At 48.8% G+C, this 21,940-nt stretch overlaps 1 protein-coding gene and 1 long non-coding RNA gene across 3 annotated transcripts in view; one reads left to right on the top strand and one right to left on the bottom strand.

Annotated features, from left to right (window-relative positions):
* The window catches only part of gpc3 (glypican 3), a 66,659-nt gene that overhangs the window by 8,445 nt on the left and 36,274 nt on the right, over positions 1-21,940 (bottom strand). Inside the window, exons 3-7 of one of the 2 annotated variants that reach the window (XR_003890795.1) lie at positions 20,295-20,980; positions 14,478-14,620; positions 13,424-13,549; positions 10,359-10,470; positions 7-300 (exon numbers count right to left, since the gene is read on the bottom strand). Coding sequence is in view for 1 of the 2 variants with exons in the window: in XM_003970124.3 (XP_003970173.1) it covers positions 129-300; positions 10,359-10,470; positions 13,424-13,549; positions 14,478-14,620; positions 20,295-20,980 (1,239 nt within the window). In the remaining variant the exon portion in view is untranslated. The remainder of the gene's footprint in view (positions 1-6; positions 301-10,358; positions 10,471-13,423; positions 13,550-14,477; positions 14,621-20,294; positions 20,981-21,940) is intronic. The other variant, XM_003970124.3, reaches the window with a different exon arrangement.
* On the top strand, positions 14,518-16,544 carry LOC115252357 (uncharacterized). Its single transcript, XR_003890796.1, has 3 exons — positions 14,518-14,654; positions 15,004-15,102; positions 15,180-16,544. It is a non-coding gene; the product is annotated as an uncharacterized lncRNA (long non-coding RNA).

The raw sequence follows: 21,940 nt of genomic DNA, 5'->3' as shown, positions 1-21,940 counted from the left end.
TCCTACCTGCTGCCGAATGTGCTCCTCTGGTTAGAGTAGTTAACACGTGCCACTGGGTGGTTAATAAATACTACAGCAGTATGGATGCCACATATCACAGGAGTCTATTTTCAACATATCGGCCTCACCTGCAAAGACGCGTAAGCGTTTACGGCGTGGTGGAGGGCCCAGGCCCGACACGCCAGCGCACTCATCTTCATCGTCACAGTCACCGCTCTGGAACCCCTCCTCACCGCCGTCGCTCCATCCTCCGCGTGACCGGGCTCTCCAGCGCTTCTCGGATGTCGTGAGCTGCAGCAACTGTGTGGGAAAGCAAGCGGATGTCAGAGGTGAAGGTCGCGCCCCCCCTCGGATGGAACGCCGCGAGGCAGATCCCATCAAAACCATCGCTGCCATTATCCAAACTGGAGTTATAATCCGAGGGGAGACCAGAGGAGGCAAATGAGCAAACGGCCCTCGGCAAAGAGGAAATGCTCTTATATGACTGAAACAACTGATATTTGGAGAGAGTGAGTGTGGAGAGTTTGGAGAGTTCCAACATCTGTAGGCAACAGCACGCAACAGCCAATAACAGTATCCTGGTGGTCTGTGTAGCGATGTTCAGCTGATGCATGGAGCTCCACAAATTAGAGCACAACACTGCACAAATCATGAAATGGGCCAGTTCTGGGCCGCTGCCCCGCTTCTCTCCTCACTGTAAGACTAACCACGTTACCACCAGGCAGAAGACAAATGCTGTCAAAGCACGCTTCGTCGAGCGGACCGAGGCTCTGACTCTATGAAATTTAGGGGGAGAAAAAAAGCCAAAAGCCAACTGGTGCGATTGTGTTGATTCTGGCAAACGTCCTGGCCATGAGTGGTTGTCTCAGGGCAACAGAGATACAACAACACAACAAAGCACATTCTGTCCATGTGGACATGAGGTCTGAGCAACTAAAAGGAGAACACACCCACACACACATACCCTTAAAAGGTTTACATGTGTGCTGTAGAAATTACAGTCTGTTGGCTACTGTACCAGTTATAGACCGGTATGTGTGTGTGTGTGTGTGTGCGTGTGTGTGTGCGTGTGTGTGTGTGTGTGTGCGTGTGTGTGTGCGTGTGTGTGTGTGTGTGTGTGTGTGTGTGTGTGTAAACAATATTGAAAAACCTCTGTCTTCCTCACCGGACAGAACAGAACCATTAAATAAACCCATATACCGAACTGAGCAAATAAAAACAGCTCATCTGAACTCACCCGTGATAAACATGTTAGACAACACGGTGGATCTGGGCCCATTTCTCAGCTTCCACCATGTCACACGTGAGTCACAGCTCGGCGAGTTGCTGAGCAGATGTGTGTAAAACCGGCCCTTTTGCCTTCCATACTTCTTCTCATTTCACCACTCTGCTTCCATCCCTGTTTTTTTATTGATTTCCGTTCCATCTGCACATGTCAGCGTGCTTTTCTGTTGTTATTTTGGATGTCTGGGAGAGAAAATTGAGCTCATATGGGCTTCACCTGAGGTCAGCGGCGCTGTCGGCCTGCAAAATTGAGTATTTTATGCATGTGTGCCTAACAATATATTTAAAATCACATTAATCATACAATTACATCAGCCAAAAGATAAACAGCTATGTTCCCTCCACTGGCATAAAGCAGTCAGTCTGTGTTTTACTGGAGACAATAAAACCTTATGTTTAACAAGAGAACACACATGATTGTGTTCCTGCACATCTAATAAATCCTCATACATCACATTAAGACCAGACATGGAGGATGACAGCATCTCTAAACGCTTGTCCAGTCAATCCAACAGGTGGACGGACAGAAAGTCACAGGCAGGATAGCTGATGGAACATGTGGTCACCTGCTATAGAGCCCAGAAACTTTACACATAATGAAAACCACATTTGCCTCCATCTGTGTCCTCTGTATCCTGGCAACAGAGGATTACAGTACACACCCTTTAAAATTCAGATAAATAACAGATGAAAGAGGGAGGAAAGATGCAGCTCGGGGAATTTCAGCATGAAATTCCAAAAGAAAAGTGTCAGGACTGAGGGCAAATGAACAAAAACAGCTTTTATTTTCCCTTGTTAGCATCCTGATGCTGTGGTGACGCGAAGGTTGCTCAATCCATCGGGAATATCTGAGGATATTTTGTTCCATTTCATTGGGAAGAATTAGGTTGTATCTAAGCATGTGCCAAATTATTTAAATCAAGCAACCTTCTTTTGACACCTTTTTGAGACCTATAACAAAGATCAAAGAGCTGCTTCTCACAGCCTTTTCTTAAAATTGTAAATCTCATGGTTCATAAAAGGGCACAAGTCTGGAGGAAACAAGATCCAAAACATACAGGCTCAAAACAGCACCATGAACAGCATAATAAGCATCAGGTTTTGGCAATGTAAATACATCAATCAGTCAGTCACATTTGCTCTGGTCCCTGCAGGATTCCTCAGTGGCAGCGAGGTTCTGTTAGCTGACAGACTCTGGCACTGCTGCGTTAGCAGGGAGGGGTCGTCTCGTGTCCCCGGAGGACGGCTGAGCCTCAGCATGAGCTGGTGAGAGCCTCCCGATTTACCGCAAGAGGCAGAAACCACAAGTTGCTTTGGGTTGGAATCTTCTGCAATTAAAATACAGAAACCGCGAGCAAAAGGAAGCAAGGAAGCAAATAAAAGTGACATTTTTAGGGAAACGCTCAGTATGTTTTTCATTAAGAGAGAAAATCTGGCATTCTCACTTTTCCCTTTTCCCCATTTTCTTTCAGAGTTCCGTGGGGAATTAGCTGGGAAAGACATCTGGACACACATAAAATTTAATCAGGATGGCTGTATGCATCCTGCCACAAAGTTAACTGAGCCATAACACTAAAGTGCAAGTCACACCGAGGAAAGGCGGGTTTAAAGGCCACATGCGAGGTCCAAACAAGTGGCTAGCTGCTGAACGCCGGCCAGAGACGCAGAAACCACAAGTCTGACACGTGACCTGATCTCTGCGTCGGGTCAGTGTTCAACATGACGGCTGCCGCTGAGCTCCACAGCTCCGGACCCGGCTGAGCCAGCATGGAGGTCGGGGTGGACGTCTCAGTCCAAATGATATAAAAACAGCAAAAAACACAAACATATTTTGTGAAGTGAAATGAAAACCTTTAGAGGACGCTGCAGGGATATGAGGGATCTAGAAAAAAGGGGATTCTCGATCGCGTGTGTGGCTGCAATCAGACCCTGTGTTATGTCCTCTTTACGCATAAAACATGTCTGGACACGCTGCTCATGACTCGGCTCGGGCGGAATTTGCTTCCCCGAATGTTTCTATCAATGCTCAACACATCTTGTCTGCAAATCTAATCTACAGAACTTCAGGCCTCGGTTCCCAGTACCCAAACAGACCCCTGCCTACCCGAGGCTACGTTCTAAAAGAAAATTAGGATTCTGAGAGACGTAAGTCAGCCCTGCTCTGCTGCATGTTTCCACTAGAACAGCAGCTCTTCCCACCGGAATCTCCGTGTCACCATCTTCCGTAAAGGATCTAGCAAGCAACGATCACGTCCGGGTTTAATTAATATGCCGCCTATCTTCACGTGACCTGTGTAACCGTGACATTGGAGCTTGTGTTCAAAGATCAACAACCAATTTTAAACTGAATTCCATTAAATTCTGTGCCCAGAAGAGCTGCTGGAGTAGAAAAGAGGGACACTGGAGGTAAAAAGAGCGAACCCTGTTTCAGCTGATAAACCCTGCCTCGCCGTCCGTTCATCCAGCTCCTACCGACCTCTGACCTCGCCTTCCTCTCTGTTCTCGTCCGTCCCCAGCTGCCCGTGCTTGAGCAGTCGCACACAGGCAGCGGAGCCTCAGACAGTTAATGCAGACGAGATTAATTTCCTGATGGTAATTCCAGTTGGACCGGAGCAACCGGAGGGGAAAAAAACGGAGCTCTCCATTCCAGCGGGATGGACACGTCCACGGTCGTCTGAGCTGGTGAGGTTGTTTTCCTTTCGCCTGGACAGAATGTCTGGACTGTTAAATGTTAAGATCGCAACATTAATTCAACCGCTCCCGTCAGCTGGACCGAAACCTTAAAGCTCCTGTGGATGTTTTCTAAAGCCTGTGGTGAAAATTCAAGTAGAATATTGAGTGACGTGTTCCGGAGAGCGCACCGATATTGGAGCTCAGGTTTCATCGTTTGTTTCATCGAGTTTCCACAGAGTAAATAGTTTTTTACAAACAGATATGTCACTATTCTGGAAGAGTTCTTCAACCATGTTCTCACGGTGGCCTGGAACACTGGGAGCTTTCACATCAGGCTCCTTAAGATCATTTCTGGGAATAGAAGACAAATGCAAAGAAGACAATGAGCATGGTCCTGCTCGAGGTTTGGTCCTGTTAAAGGGGAGTGTTCCAGGCCCAGGCCCTGGTTTTCTGTAAAGCATCTGGAGACAAATCTTGATAGTGATAGACGCTGTATAACAGTATTAGAAAGATGAATCGAATGAAACGAAGATGGTGTTTCTAAATACTGAGACGCTGGCCCTTTAACAACAGTCATGGTGTTGGAATCTTAGCAAAAATAATAAAAAGAAATGACCATTTAATAGAGTGCAGCAGCAGCAGGAGGAGAAGAGAGAAGAGAGCGTGGGGAGCCAGACCTGCCCAGTGCCATCATTCTGGTCCCACTAGAGTTTGCTGGGGTCCACGTGACTGTGACATCAGTGCGACATCCAAGAGGAACCCAAATGAGATTCTACCACAGAACCCACCTCCACTGTGCCACAGGTGGCGGTTTTAGAAGCTCAGCACTGACAGAAGCATTATGGGTAGGCATGTCAAATGAGGCTCTGAGGAGTCATGTCCCTCAGGTGCCCCCCCGGAAGACGCACTAATAACACCAGCCGTCCACCTCGCCTTATTCCGACCCATAATCTAACGGGAAGCGCTCAGCATGTAAGAGGTGGCTGATGACATTTGCATTAAACCACAGAGGCCATAAAGTTGCATAATCTATACATTACACACACACAGTTAAGTCAACGAGGGCATTTTCTGTCCTGGATACGTCTGAGATTCTGCTCAGCAGAGCGGAGGGGACCCTGCAGCAGTAGAAACTGTCCCCTGTGGAATTAATGCCCCTGTTCTGATCATATTAATGACGCTCCTCAGCACACGGTCATTGGGTCAGACCAGTGTTCTCTAGAGCAAATCATGGCCCTCAGACAGCCCTGGGTCCCAGAGTCGTGTGTGACAGAGACGGATGTGCTGATGTCTCCCAGAGCCCCAGGTCAGCCCCATGGCTCTGTTGTTGGACCACTACTGTTGCTGCACAGATAAAGAGAAAATGGCTGAAAGGAAACACATTTGTGAGTTGAGTTTTTAGTTAAAAATGTTAAAATAGTTAAAATGTGAGTTAGTGCAGAGCCCCAATGCTGTTTCGACCCCCCCGAGAGAAAAGCCACGCCAAACAAAAGGCAGAGAAGATCCCTGACCTTCACAGGGAAGGCCCTCTGATGACCCAGCAGAGACAGGAAACGGGAAGTGTGACCCCTGACCCCTCTGGAGGATCCTCTTACACAGTAACTCATGATTATGCCCAGTGACAACAAGTACAGGATATAGATCCTAGCAGGGCTGAGGAGGGATCCTCTGCTGCTTGGGCTTCTGTTTGCTCAGAAATATTAGATTAAAACACACGAAAGCGTCATACACACGCATTCAGAGGAGTGTGTGCTGCTTCCTGCCCATAGTGCCTGGTGCCTGGCTTGTGCAGCAGGGTTTTTATAAGCCAACTGCTCGGTAATTATACCCAGTGGAGTGATAGTGGTGTGGGAGCAAAGGGGTGGAGCGCTAAATGGGGGGGTTCAGACCTCAGGGCTAATGGTGGTGGTTAGTGTGTGTGTGTGTGTGTGTGTGTGTGTGTGTGTGTGTGTGTGTGTGTGTGTGTGTTAGGAGGTCACGGAGGTGAGGAGGAATGGGTGGCAATGGTAGACGCTCTGTTTAAGCCTCATTACCAGGCAAACTAATTGGGAGGGAAAAGACCCTCAAATGCTCTGTCTGACCTCTTAGCCAGCGGGGGTGAAAGCCACAGTGGGAGGTGCGCGTGTGTGTGTGTTGGTCACTACTACTACCAATAGTAATAATAACAATAATGATAAAAACTTAGCGCAGTTTCGGGTAGATGAAAGGACATTGTGTGTGTGTGTGTGTCCAGATCCTCAGACCAGGTGTCACACCTCATTTAAGAAGCCCTCACAGCTTATGCCTGATCTCATACACGCCAGCAGAGCAGCCCTCCTTCCACCTCCATTTCCACATCAGTTGTTCTTCACACACATAAAAGCGGGCAGGCGAGAGGACAAAGACCCCGAGGGCATCTATTAAATAGTGCCTCCAAAGCCCTCAGTAAATAACATCAAACACATCGCAGACTCTTTGACTGGAGAGAGCATAATGGCCAGGTTAGCGCGTGTACGTTTACAAAACAGCAGGGCTCGTCTGACACCCGTGGTGTCTATTAGTCTGCCTGGGAGCAAAGTCACCGGAACGGGATCTGTTGCTGCTGCGCCGGAGCGGCTCTGCCTCCGATATTTGCTATAATTATACCTGCGTCCATGTGTGGCCGCCATGAACTGCTTCAAGTGCCTGCAGTCAAGACGGTCTTAGCACAAGTGTGTGAGCTCTATATTCAAAGGTGTAATCTGTGTACGCATGTACAAGGTGTCAAGAACACACTGGCCAGGCTCCGGTGGCCCAGAGGAAGTCAGGCTGCGTGATGGAATTCGTGGCGCTTAGGCTCTGGTTTATTTTCCGCTGTGGATTCCTCCTACCTGCAGGATTTTCCCAGGTCCTGGCTTTAATTAGACTAGGAAGCCGAGAGGAGAGGAGGGGAATTTAGGGTTTAAGAACTATGCGGAGGGGGAGGAGGAGGAGGAGGAGGAAGAGGAGGAGGAGGAGGAGGAGGGTGACAGAACTGGAGTCTGTCACACACAACTCAGCACAGCTGGAGAGCTGCGGAGCAACAAGCAGGAAGCTATAACGGCCGATAAAGCCTGCAAAGCGAATGAAAAATGGAGGCTTCTGTGCGCGAGTCTTGAGACGTGCAACCAGGAAGAGGCTGTGTGAATAATCCAATGAGGTCTGACCCTCCAGAACCAAAGGGATGGTGGGGGGGGCGTGCTCTGTAATCAAAGGCCGGTCTCATAATTGGCCTATTTCACCGCGAGCTCAACCATCTCCTGTGAGATTAAACGCCGAGACGAGAAATCTGATACTCTGGGAAGCTAAACAGATGTTCTGGAAAAACAAACTGCTCAGAACAAGAACACATCACCAAACTAATATGCTCTAATTTGGGAACGCTGCCTTCGCGCAAGGGAACCAGCTCAGGTCGGTTTTCACGCCGCCAAAGTATTAATAGAGCGGCGAAGGCACAGCGAGACCCTCGTCGCAAATATTGTCAGCTGGGGCCCGGGAGAATGTGGCCCGGCCCCTGCTTTTGTCAGCTTTAACATATACAGGCTGCTGCGCGCAGACGGGACCACACACGGGAGTTTGGAACATGGTGTAAGCATGTCCGTGGCGCCGCAGTCCCGCGCTGGTTAATGATTGCGAGTAGAGAAGCAATAACCAGAAGATGAAAGCTGTCGCCATTCATCCATTTACAGAGCCCAGTTCACTAAACCGGGCTTAGGGAGCCGGCGGGCGCTCCAGGCAGGAGTGAATGTTTTATAAGCTCCGTCCTGTCTGGTGTTTAGTTTAGCCGCTACAATGATAAACAGCAACTGTGCGACAGTTCTGCTGCATTTACGCACCCGCCATCACCGAGGTGAAGGAAGTGGACTGTGGCTGAGGCGGCTGGGTAAAGTCGCCCCCCAGGAGGAGGCTGGAGTGGTCCGGTAGCCTCCTCCGTACCCCTGCACGGAACCAGGTGACATCTAAAAATACTCCTGGAGACGTGGACGCAGTTCTGGGGCTTCTGGAAAAGGGAGGAGAGCGCAGAGGAAAAGAATCTTTTTTTGGGTAACTACTCCTAAGAGCAGGACTTTTGTTGGACGGGGGTGATGTCACGCTCCCGTCTCCACGGAACTTCACTTGTGTTTCAGTCTCGCAGGCTTTGGGCCGAGACCGATTGTTAGAAAGTGGGTCAGCTCAAGTTGGGAGAAATTTTCTTCACAGTCGAGGGTGAATATTGTGCACTTGAGTGGTGAATGTGTAGCATAAAAGAGCCCCCTTGGACGTGTAATGGATATGGGAGGGGCCTGAGTGTGGAGCTGAGGCCTACAGTCAAGAGTCTGCTGTGATCCAGTCAGATCAGAATCCTACAGCCTGCAGCTCTGAACATCCCGTACGTACGACATCACAAGACCTAAATTCATGCATTGTGCTCCTCCTGGTTGACTTCCAGGAACATTACATACTATCTGATTGTTGGCCCGTCCTCATCCTCTCCGTAGAAACGGGGCAGATGAAAGCAATTATCTGTGAATCGGGCCTGGGCTCTCATATCAGGTGGTTAATTACAACATTTGTTTTTAAGTTGGGCAACGTCCCGAGCTGGTGGTCTCTCCACCGGCAGGGAGGAGACCTTGTAAAGCTGCTTTTAACTCCACATCACTTTCTCCAGCACCTCCACAGGATGTTTACGCCACGTTGGCTCACAGGCAGGATCAGGAAACGCTAGGCTATTCCAGATCCAGTGGCTTCACGAAACAGCCTCCGTGGTCTGCCCCACGTGCAGAAAACCTGCTACATCTTGTGCAAAGTGTGCTCGCTTAAGTTGTTGAGGGACGTCGGAATGCTAATATTAGCATTTAGCTAAAGGCGCCTCTATAATACTGCTGAAAAACATACAAAATACAGGGAGAGAACCAAAGGAACAGCTCCACCTCAACGTCAACACCAGAAACTTCAAAAGACGTTAAATTTAACAAGGGGAGTTTTTTTTATGGCGGGATTATTGTATCACATTGCATCATACTGTAATGTGTAATAATCACAAGTGTTTTCTGTAATCTGATTCCCGCACAAGTGGCTTTGAGTCAAAGGCTGTTTTACTTCGCATGAAGTATTCGATCAAGCGCAGGCAGCCTTTTGTCAGATGTGGATCCAGCCCACTGATGTCGGGATCCAAAGGGAAGTTCAAGCAGAAACTTAGTTAACTCTCCTGTTCGGGTTTTCAGACAGCCGATTAAAAACTCGCACGGCGGCGCAAGCGGGCGGAATGAAGCAGGAAAACGCCTGTAAATGACATACCTCCGAGGAGATTATGTACACGCCGTCTGAAACACACGCTCATCAAAGCTTTATCAGATCCTCATGGTAAACAGTCTGCACTGGAGCAGCTTATGATCATTATCGTGATTAAAGCCGGGAAGCTTTATTGAAATAAAGTCTCTAAATCATATTTCAACCAAGCCTCCCTTTTAATCTTATCCTACATTTACGAGTGAAAACCAGAGAAATGCCACCTGGTCCTAACAGTATGTTGCGTTTTAAACAGAGACGGTCTGGGCCAGTAACACAGGACCTGGCTCTTTACTGGTGAGAGCACCATTCTGCTCTGTGCTTGTCTACTTTACAGGGTTTAGTCCACTTCTGTTGGACACGCTGTAAAAAATCCAGTCTCAAACTCATTAACTGCCAGATTCCGTAAGGATTTCTTAACCTTATGGCGATACTGATGCGTGTGAGTGCCTGTTCTGTTTATATGATTCACATGGATCATTCATTTTTACTTTAGCCGTTAGCGTGTCCCCAGTTACTCAATTACTCAAGAATTTCATGTTTGGGACATCGCATAAAGCTGTAAGGAACCATGCTGTAAATATCTGGGAATTAGGAGGTTTGGAAAATGTGACGCTGACACGTGTGTGAGCCTGGGTGCTTTTGTCCCGCTGCAGTGATGCTGATATTCACTGGGGAAACGGCACCTTTTCTTTTCCTTACAGGTAATCCAGCCTTAAAACAGGGCCTTGCAGCAAAACATCTGTATTTTTATCATGTGTCCACAGGGGGACGTCCACACCGGATCTAAGGAGAGCGGGCCTGCAGCGCTCAGAGCCGCTTTACTGGTGAGCAAGGTGAGACGAGCGGAAGAAAATGTGTGAGCGCGCCCGTGTCTCTGTCAGAATCCCATCTGGACCTGGACGACACGGTTCCTGTCTTCTTGTCGGACTCACAGATTCTGTTTGAAGTGTCTTGATTTACTTTGATTCAAAGTCGTGACCTTGTTGAGTTTCTCTGGGGGGAATTATAATAAAACAGAATTTTTAAATTCTCACCTTCACTTTTCTGGTTTTGGGTCCAGGGGGAGCTCAGAGGAGGCTCCAATGGAACAGGTTCACACAAACGAAAGGGACACGCACGCACGCACGGCTCACCTGGTTGATGTGTTTGAGTTTGTCTATTATCTGGCTGATGACAGGCTCAGGGGGTTTATTGCCTCTGGACTCGGTGCCGGGGTGCAATCTCTTCAGGCCAGGTCCGGGGAACCTGACAGGACCAGATGGAAACACTGAGTCAGTGTTTAAAGGAATTTCACTGATATTAGGAAGCTCGCGGCAGCCTTGTGCACAGGTGCCCGCACATCCGGCTGGTTAGCGCCCTCTAGTGTCGGAGGAGGGAAGAGCTCACTCATTCAAATCGTAATAATAGACTTAAGTTTCCCTCCCTGAAGCTGCTTCATCCATAATTTTTATGTATTTTTGATGTTGCGGCAGCATCATCAGGATGTCCCTCAAAGGAGTCTTTTGGATATTAAGTTTAAACAGTAAGAAGGGACAGGAAGTAGAAATATCACACCTTTACAATTCTTTTGCGACCCTTTTGTGATTTCTGTGCGTCAGCAAGTGGATTTAAATCAGGTTTAGTGTTTAAAAGGAGCAGTTTTGTCCTGCTTAGCAGTGATGGATCAGAGGCAGGTGTTCACACGTCTCAAACATTTCTTTGTTAAGGCCCCAGCAGAAGGAGGCCAGCTCACACTTTTCTGCAGTTTTTTTTCCCTTCCCCTTTGGAAGGTGCAGGAATTAACCCCTTCCTACCCAGATGAGCACAACTTCAGGGAAGCTAAACTCACTCACTTTTGACTGCGACACGTTCAGAGCATCTGCCAATAATAACGTAGCGCTGCCAAAGTGAGAGGTAGAGACAGCTTAGAAAGGTTGTTAAGACGTGTAAACATGCACGCTTGAAGTCACACACGCACACACACACGCACACACGTTTTTACCTGGCGTCTCATTTATCAGTCTGCTGCTCCCCTTTAGACTTTCCATTACACTCAAATTACATTTCCCCTGATATTTATTCTCCTTATTAGGAATGATCTCAGTTCCTCTCTGCTGCTAATTATTGCATTAATAATAGAGAGATTAGTGAGCCATTATGAAAGGAGGAAATATGGGTCGATGATGGCAGATTAGAGGAGACAGATTTAAATCAAGACAGAGCAGCGACCACAGGGGGTGAAGATCCCCTTTATTTAGCAGGGTAGCGCCTGTGTTTGAGCTGCTTCCCACAGTAGATGGACTCATGGCCGCCACTAATGAACGGGTCATTCGGTTTATTTATTTATTTCTCTTTGTTCCTTGCCAGCAGATCAATTATCAGGCTGTCGGGTCCATGCTGGACGGCGTCTCTCGCGCTGGAAGAGACACAAAAGAAGAGAAGAGTGCACGAGTGCAGGTGTTAAAGCAGCTCGTGATGGAGTCTGGCACTCTTCACACCGCCTGCTCACACCTTCAGCCCCCCCGGCTCTCACACAGCCCTGCTGTTACTACCGCTGGGCTCCTGTCCCATCTTTAGATGAGAGCATTTGTTTTATTTGTCCTTTCCATACAGCGCTTGTGTGTCTATATTAGCACTAACTGATAGTTGCCATGGTCACACCGGCTTCACATCTCTTTAAGCCTCTTGTGAGTGTGACAGTCCCCGTGCTCCATTTTAAACAAACAAAAAAGAAAAATAACTCATTGCACTGAATTAAGTCATCTACTTCTGGAAAGGTGCAGGTGCTGTTGATAACCTTTGACCCTGAATATTACAGGGTCTTTACTGTAAGATGACCTTAACTAAAGGTACAAATGGGATCTTTATAGAAGTCGGTTACGACTTTGAAGCCGTAACAAAGCAGAACTCCGTCTGTTTCCCCCAGCTATTAGCATAGCTGACGTGAAAATGACGTTTAGCTGATAAATGTTCACATAAGCCTGCATCAAAGCAAGTATCTGCTGTTTATTGCCTAAATATAGAGCTATTTTCACTCTATAATCCTGTTGAAAATGATATTTATTCCTCAACTCCTGATGTCACTCAAGACAGCCTAAAACCCCCAGCGACACCCCACAGCTGGGCCGTTACAGCGGGTTAATGTGATGCGTTCACAGTCCGGAGGAAATGAACACTCACTGATTAGTGCTGTTTCATGAGTGAGTCATGACGTCAGGAGACGGGAAACACAGTTATTTATTGACGAAGAACGCACTGAAATGCTACATATGTTGGTTCACCTTTCATATTCTTATTCCTGACCTTTTTTCCCCTTCAAAGGTCACGTGGGATGAGCTCAGCCACACAGGCGTGTGCATGGATGCGGCCACGTTCTAAACCTTTTAGTGGTGCGCTCTTCATCCGCTCAGAGCTGGGCGAGAGCAGCCCAAGCCTGCTTCTTTTCCATCTTCCCCCTGCAGCGTCAACTTTCTCCTGTCCCTTAATTAAGCGTTCAACGTTGACACGCGGCTTATCTTTGGCGTGTATCAGCTCTGCAGAGGTCGATTCTGTCGTCAGATCCAGAGGAGGGATGGAAATATAATGTGAGTTGACACAGATCTGTTACTGCAGCTGGAGTGGAACGCCTCTTTGATATGCTGAGAAGTGTTGCTCCCTCTGATCTTAGCTCCAGGTGGGACGGTAAACACGTCTGATAAAAAGTGCCACAATTAGCGGCGCAGATAACGTCGCGCAGGCCCCGCCCCTCCTGGGATTATTACCCCCACCTATCTGTCAGACAATATGAAAATGAAAATCCAATTTAGGAGGATAATGAGGGATGATGTCGAACAAATGAGAGGGTGAGTCTGGAGTGATGTGCAGGATCCTGCATGCGCTCCACATGCTGGGACCTGGGCCCCACTACAACGCTGCACCTCTACCCTTGTGAGGACTTTTAAAGACATAATATATTACCCATCTCCCTACTCTGACTCTAAACCTCCCAACTACTGCCTGACCCTGACCCCGACCTTGACCCTGACCTACACCCAGTTCTAACCTAAACCTTAAATCCATGTCTTAACGTTCAAACAATCCTTTGAAGTTCTGTGAACCAGTCAAAATGTCCTCACCTTGCTAGTTCAATGCATATTTTGCTGCTCAATATGGACACACACACACACACACACACACACACACACACGCACACGCACACGTAATTCCAAGGCTGACGTACCTGTCTGTCATCTCCTGGCCGTTCCAGCAGAGGGAGTGGTTGGATGCAGCAGCCTCACGGCTGCACAGCGCCTCCCCCAGGCCGCTGTAGAAGGAGTTGAAGCCCCTCAGGCTGGATATGAACTCCCTGAAGCGGTTGAAAGGAGAAGTTCAACTTAAAACGATGGAAATGTGAGCTATTATGATTGCGACTCACACACCAGCAGGGGAGAAGATGAGAGGGATAATACAGTTGGCAATGAAGTGCAACAAAGACACAAACTCAAGGTAGAAATAAAAGAGGGGATGGAGCTTTATGACTTTATTCCTCGTCAGCTATAATCGGACCATTGTGCTGCTGAGACCAGCAGGCCCAGTAAGTATTATTACGCTGGTCTTTTAAGCTTGTTGTTGCACCAGTAGAGATGAGTAGAGAGAGAGAAACAGAGAGAGGGAGTCGGCGAGAGAGGAGAGAGAGAGACAGAGGAAGGGGGCGAGAGAGGAGAGAGAGAGACAGAGGGAGGGGGCAAGAGAGGAGAGAGAGAGACAGAGGGAGGGGGTGAGAGAGGAGAGAGACAGAGAGAGGAGAGAGAGGGGGCGAGAGAGGAGAGAGACAGAGACAGAGAGAGGAGAGAGAGGGGGCGAGAGAGGAGAGAGAGAGACAGAGGGAGGAGAGAGAGAGACAGAGGAAGGGGGCGAGAGAGGAGAGAGAGAGACAGAGGGAGGGGGTGAGAGAGGAGAGAGACAGAGAGAGGAGAGAGAGGGGGCGAGAGAGGAGAGAGACAGAGACAGAGAGAGGAGAGAGAGGGGGCGAGAGAGGAGAGAGAGAGACAGAGGGAGGGGGCGAGAGAGGAGAGAGAGAGACAGAGGGAGGGGGCGAGAGAGGAGAGAGAGGGAGAGGGAGGGAGTCACAAAGAACCAAGAAACACCCTGTCAACACTGTCAGGGACCATACATCTCCCCCCCATACCCCCCCCCCCCCCCATACGTCCTGGCCCCTGTAGGGCTGGAGAGGAGAACACTGCACCAGCATCTGGAAAGGTCTCCCTCTGGTTTAGGGTTCCTGGTTGCCTCACCTGCGGAGGCCGGCCAGGGTCTCGTCAGAGTCCGGTGAGGGGGTCTGGACGCTGCGGGCCGACAGTGCGGCGGGAGGCTGCAGAGGCGGAGCTGGGACCGAGCGAGAGACCCGCTGGGGAGCGTTTCCACAGATGCCGCTCACCTGCAGAGGACGGAGGAGAACGGAGAGATCAGGAGTGAGCAAACCCCCCCCCCCCCCAACACACACACACACACACACACACACACACACACTTGTGTTTCATTGCTCCCAGTAAGCCTGTTTATTCAAACGCTGACACTGCAGACAGCAGGAACCTGTCAGGAGGCAAAACCACCGACCTTACTCAGCTGAGCCCCTCCGTAAACTGCCGTCTGTTAGAGTCTGTTTATTTTTGGGAGGGATAAAGGTGGGGGAGGATTTGCATAACAAACAAGTTATTGTATTTCCTGCCAGGCCTTTCTGGCTTGTACAAATTTGTAATCACAAGACTGCCGAAACCGAAGCGCCAAATTAGGCCTCTCCGCTGCTTCTCCCCTCGCCAGTTAAATGCCACCGTGTTTCCACGTGGGATGACACCAGCACAATAAACACGAGGACCCTTCTGTCTCGCAGAGATAATGAGCTCGCCAGATTCTTTTCAGGTGCAATAAAAATGCAAATGGCTCTTGATGTTTAGGTTGTGCTTTAATGACTTGACGGCGCCTTAATTTCCCCAAAGATGCCGGCCAAGGTTGAGTCCCGCTGCGTCGCAGTGACCCGGTCCACTCAGGCTCGGAGGGGAAACAAGCAGGCGTCGCCGTGGATGCGGGCGGATAGAGACGCTTTGGAGAGAACATCTTTTTCTGACTGACCGAGAGACAGACAGACAGACAGACAGACGGAGAGAGAGAGAGAGAGAGAGAGAGAGAGAGAGAGAGAGAGAGAGAGAGGAGGATAAAGAGAGAGGGGGTTCTGCAGACCAAGCAGAAACCATAATAAGTGCTCATATCACTGTGATGGATTATAATGTGTTAACTTGATAAATATGACTCTATACACACACACACACACACACCTACATGTATCTATCGGCACCGGTACTGGATCTGGGCTGATCATGGTGAATCAGCGCCACATGTGCAGATCCAGTGATGTGCACACATTCATCTCTGTCCGCCCATTGTCTCTGGCACCTCGTTCTCTTCCTCCACATCCTTTCGTGTAATTCTCCTGCACTCCGGCGCCTCCAGCGAGCGCCGGCGTTCCCATGGGCCGTGATTAATGCGACTGGAGTTGTGTTCCTCGCTCTGCTCGTGGGCTCCCGGGTAGCCGTAGGGGAGTTGTGGCACAAGGGAAGAACTGATTCAGCACGTGGGCTCCTCGGCCCCCGCCTGCCCAACCACCCGCTCGGGCTTGTTTTCTAGAGTTGGTGGAGATCAAACGCCATCCAGGTGCGTTACGAAGCTAAAAATGATGGTATCGGCAGGGTTTATAGCTCCTCATGGAGAACGCCTCATGAGAATGGCGTAAATTGAACCTCTAAACAAATCAATGGCAGTAAAAATGGCTGCTCTCCATTCTTGCAGGAACCTGTAGGACATGAGTGAGGGGGGTCACTATTTGGCACCACATCACCTCCTACTTTAGTTCTACATGTTGGAAGCTCTAATTTGAGCTTCCACCATCAAACAGAGCTGGTTTTTGATGGCACGTTCCCAGTGAGGATCAGTGTGAGCTGGTCTGTCTGGGCCAACGTTTGCTTCTACTGTAAAAGTCTTTGGCCTTTGAATATTGCAATTATCCCGCAGGCAGTTTAAAGAATATGATTTAGAGTTTCCCAGAGACGCCGATCGAATGCGAAAGTAGTGTTTGTTTGAATTGATGACCCAGAGGGATTCGGCACATCCCGACGCCATTCGTCTTAAACTGGCTCTTCTAATTACATTACGTGTTGACTGGAGCAGGCTGAGCCAGAAATATGGGCATTAACTTAGGAATAAGAGGGAAAGCACCATGTTAGCGGCTCTACTGTCAGTGTGTTGAAATAAAAATGAAGCACTGGTGTAATTTGTGGTCTCGTTTCCGGATTAAAGTGGCGCTTTAAAAACAAACAAACAAACAAATGCAACGCATTTTAATTGCTTCACCCCGTGTTCACAGAACAGACGATGATACGGTGATGGAATTTGCAAAAATAACTAAAACACACATATTTGTGAGGAAGCAGAAGAGGAGGCACCACTGGGCGACCCCACGGATCCACCAACATAGAGGATGAAGTATTCACCTATCAAGTATCTCTACAGTACTGAGTCACATCTGTGAATTTTATAAAAAAATATGCTTAAATTGTGATATTTTGTGACCTTATGGGCTGTATTCAGCGTGTGACATCACAGCGGTGACGCGCTCCCTCTTTAATCAGCAGCAAATCCGTCACATTTCTGTCCCAAACAGCAACTGATCTTCATTTTTAGCCAAAAAGGTCACGGGGTGATAGATGCCTCCTCTGCACTCGCCTGTCTTCCTTCCCCTTGGGCTCGCTCTTCACACTCATCCATTCTTCTCCCTCTTTTTTTTGCTCCTCTTTGTCGCTGCCTCTCCCATCTCTTTCTCCTCGGTAACCGGTAAAAATAGAGCTTCATAAATCATGCATCTTCTCTGTGTTAGAACCAGAGGAAAAGAAATAAATGGGAAATGGAGGGGTGGGTCATGTTTGAAGGAGAGAGACGGATGATGAGGATGAGATGAGGAGATGAAGGTGGATGACTTCAAACTCCAGGAGGGAAGTGTGAGGATGACACGGAATAGATTGGAGCTGCAGGGCTCTGGCTGCCCTCGCCGTCTCTCTGAACGCGGCTTGATTCATGCAGGAGTTACGTTCCTGGATGGAAAACCAACGTTAACATTCTGGGGAGCCAGCTGGCGGATGATGAGTGGTCATCTCCCCAGCCCTGAAACAGGCCCCCTCCTGATATAAAAAACCCAACCGATGGAGACGCTCCCATCACTTCTGTAATGCTTTGACAACAGGTCAACAGAGACAGAGCAGCCACACACACACACACACACACACACACACACACACACACACACACACACACACACACTGAACTACAAGAGCTGCAGAACATACTGAAGTACCATGAATGTCTGTTGTAACACTGCTGAAGCATAGAGGTAAATAAAAACGCTATATTTTTCGTGCTTCACAGTTAATTCTAAAAGGTTATACACGCACCGTCCTTCGTGGCGAGGAGTGAAATAGCTGCATTAGCTAGTTGTGATATCAGATCAGTCGTCTTTCACTGCAGCTGTTTAATAAGATATCTAATCAGCAACCACAGTAGAAGATATTTATGCTCTAATACTGAGCTGAAGCAGTTGTGTAGTACAAAATACTGACTACCATAAGTAGAAAATATGTGTTTTGGGTTGTTTTAAGGATTTTTTTATCGATCTAGGATGACAGACATTAGGGTTCTGAGCATTAGGATTAGAGCTCTTCAGAGCCCATCGTGGTATCTGGTGTCAGCGGCTGTGTGTTTGATCATCTGTGTTTCTGGTGCCTCCTGGGGGGGAATCAGAACAGATACCATGATAGATTTGGATTCCTGCTTCTTCCTGCAAACTCATTTTACACGAGACGACCCTGCTGTCATCGATTTATGCTGCTCAAGACATTCATGTGAGACTCCCACAGCTAAATATCTGCTTGTCACTGGAACGCAGGCCTTGGGCTCCACAATGGGTAAAATGTGTGTTTGTGCTTGGATTGTATTTGGACAAACAGGGATTTAGTCCTCATATGCAGGGTCAGTTTCCACCTCAAGGTCCAGCACCCAGTCCCCCCCCCCCACACACACACACACCTTCATGGACGTGTTTTCGACTATTGTCCCCCTGAACACATTTTATAGCTTGTTGCTTACATCTTGTCCAACCATTTAATGGAAACATGATCATTGATTTTTTTCTTCTCAAAACAAGACCAAATCAAAGTTCAGACGGAGTGAGCAGGGCAGATAGCCTGTAAATAGGCAATATCTGTCTTAAACCTTTTATTCAAACCTTTGGAATAAAAACAGGACAAACACACAGAAAGCAGCAGGCGCTGCAGAGACCTTTGGTTTGTTTTTCAGAAAACACACCGTTATGGCCTTTATATTGATTTTAATTCATAGCACTACATGACTTTAATTAATTTCTCACTGACTCTCCACCTCGCAGCAGACCCCCCCCCCCATCAATGAGCACCAGTTGGATTCTAAATCAGGAGATTTAAAGGATTGTATCTAGTGAGTGTGTGAGTGCTTGAGGGTAGCGAAATCATGCTGTGAAAGTGAGCTGCAGCAATCTGCAGGAAGGGATCAGTTACAAAATGAGTGGAATCTTTTATTAATAACAAACAACAACATCGCTGGCAAAGAAGAATATTTGCAAAGTATGTGAAAGAACCAGAATCTTTAGATAGCAGGCCAAGAACACACTGATTAATCAGTGATTGATCAATGTATTTGAACAGTGAAGCTGATCAGTGATCCGATGAATCAGTGATTAATCAATGGTTAATCCAGTAGTTTTGGGCGTTTGTTTTAATGCAAGTGTAGAGAAGGCAAGATGTCTTCAGATGCCACTGAAGACCTCACACACACACACACACACACACACACACACACACACACACACACACACACACACACACACACACACAGGCACGGTGCTGTGATCACCAGTACAGCCACAAACACATCAGTCTGCAGTAACTCCGGCTGCAGTATCAAATAATGCCACACAGGCCGTCTCGGCTTTAGTCTTGGGCGGTTCACACGCTCGGCAAACATCAGCACATCACGGATGCAGCCGTGCCCCCGCGCTGCCGAACAAGTGAGGTCAACCTACGTGTTAATAAATGATGGGCTGCGAGCGAAAGCCTCGTCACTGGGGGGATTTGCGGTGTGAAAATGAAAGATTCCACATGATGCAGAGGGGCAGGAAGCCGAGCCGGCTCCGTCGCCACCAGAGCAGCGGCTCCATTTTTCATGAGCGCTTCACGGTCCTGTTATATGTGGGCTATGAGCAAGCTTGACTGTTTTATTGCAGTGGAAACCGCACATTACGGGTCACTGCGGCTGCTGATGAACAAGAGACAAGTTTCAGTGAGACGTGCTGGGAGAATCTGTCTGGCTGTCGGCGCGCTCTTCCTCCCCTCAGCCATTAGTTCTCCCTCTCCTCGGTTCACGGTGTAGGTCAGGTATAGCCTGTGTGCTTCTTCGCACGCTTCTCTTCTGACCGGAATTGTCTCCAGAAATAGAATGGATTGTGTTTATTTGTTTAATGATCAGAGCGGCCTGTGTTGAGCAGGGACTAGTCAAATGTGGGACGCATCTGTTAAACAGAGACAGCTATACAGGGTCCAGCCAGCAGTGTGACACTGCAGCTCCAGTAAAACCGTTGTACCAAGATTCTATACTGCCTGATGATGGGATGGAGACCCAGAGAGACCACGATCTCCTTGGTTAAATCCTCAGCAATCGCTGGGATGAATCCAACATTTCTCTGATGAAAAACATGAGCCCTCCTCCAAAAATAAACCACCCAACGCGACATTTTCCTGACCTCATTTGAGGAAAAGTCAGGTGAACGTTGACAGACCTGAACGGGTGCCGTGCCACCTTCACGCCAGTGAAACAGCTGATCGCCGGGCATCTGTCACCCCACCTCTCGCCTCCCCCCACTGTTGCCTGGCGGATGTTGACTGCATCCTTCCTGCCTCTGACCATCGCCAGATCACATCTATAATCGCAGTTCTAGCTGCTACAAAGTGTGTGTGGTGCTGGAGTGTGAGACTCACCAGCGCAGTGAGGCGGGTGCGGGCGTTCACAGCGTGTTTCAGCGCCAGTTTGATCATTGACGGCAGAAGGAGGACGACAGCCTCCATGTCCTGCTCCCCCCTCATGGAACCTGCCAGTTTGCCCAGTCCGTCTATGTAGCTTTTCCAATGGGGCTGCACCTCGGCGACGCCCCCCAGGCAGCCGTGCATCACCGTGTGACAGAAGCCTCTGCAGGCTGGCTGTCCCAGGATGCCCTGGCAGTGGGGGCAGTACCACAGCCTGAGCAGGGCGCGGCTGCAGTCCCGGCTGGGCCGCAGATGGTTGGTGGTGTTGACAACCTCTATGCCCAGGTTCAGTGCCTGTAGGAAGACTCTTGTGGCGAGGAGCGAGCGAGACAGGCGAGTCGTCACCAGCTTGGGATACGGTCCGAACGCCGCCGAGTCTTTCCAGGCGCCTCTGACACACTCCTCGGACGCAGAAGGGACGCTGGCGCCCAGCAGCCGGCGGTACGTCAGGAGGAAGAGACGGCCGTACAGCACTGACACCATGTGGTCCACCGAGGAGTCGGAGCCCAGGATATAGAGGGACATGTCCATGAAGAGCTGCCCCACGGAGCTCTGGGCTCCGGTACCGAGGCCCGGGAATTCTGACTTCAGAAGGGTCAGCGTGGCGTTTCGTCCGTGACGCAGCACCAAATCAAACGCCTCTGTAAGAAGGAGAGAGAGTATGATTAATAAGGCGAAGACGTGAAACACAGAGGAACAAACCCAAAGAATGACATCGCATCGTGAAACAAAGAGACTGAAGAAGAAAGAGCGTCTGCTAAAGAGCGCCAATCTTGATGTGCTACTGAATGAGGGCGGCCGTGACCCGGATCAGAACAGGGGAATAAAGAGCAGGAGCGCGACGAATGTGAAGAAAGTAAATAATCTGGGCTGTTTCAGGGATAAAGCAGTGAAGTCTGAACAACATGGAGGCATAAGGAGTGAGAGCTCTATCATCAATCCCACAGTAAAATGAGCAGGGTCCTCACAACAGAGGGGATTTAAATCCCTATTACCGGGCTTAGCAGGGAGCCAAGAGTCAGTGATACTGAGGAATAATAGGCTGGAACCCTTTTGATACTGCTGCAGGTCCACTACGTCTCTGTTGAGAGGTGGAACCGCCGGCGTCTCATGAAGCTGGTGGAAGGGTGTGCTTTTCCTGGGCCTTTTATTTATTATTTTTTCGATTCCTTTGTATTATTTCTTCCCCAGTTTTGCGAGGTCAACAAAAGTCACAAAAGCAGATGTGTTACTCCCAGCTAACACCCATGAGCAGCAGCACGGAGGCGATGCAGAGTAAGAAGCGTTGCACTCCCGATACACACGTGCAGCAGCACAAAGCAGCAGCTGCCCGGACACACTCTCAAGGATATTGGGGCGAGTGTGAGGGGAAGTGCTGCACATTTGTTTAGATTTTCTGGCTACGGCTGTCCTGCTGCGTCTGCAGAACACCTCCCTCTGTGATCAATGAGCAGATTGCCAGCAGCCCCACACACACACACAGACACACACATCTACTCTAATGTAATGATAAAAATCAAACATTAATTGAAAGCTATTTGCATGGTTCCATCCCTGTAATGCAGCTGTTACTGTACCTGCATTACCTCCAACATCACAGG

The sequence above is a fragment of the Takifugu rubripes genome, chromosome 14 (genome assembly GCF_901000725.2).
Source record: "Takifugu rubripes chromosome 14, fTakRub1.2, whole genome shotgun sequence".
Taxonomy (NCBI): domain Eukaryota; kingdom Metazoa; phylum Chordata; class Actinopteri; order Tetraodontiformes; family Tetraodontidae; genus Takifugu; species Takifugu rubripes.
Note: the sequence above shows the minus strand (reverse complement) of the source record. Positions and strands in the feature narration are given on the sequence as shown.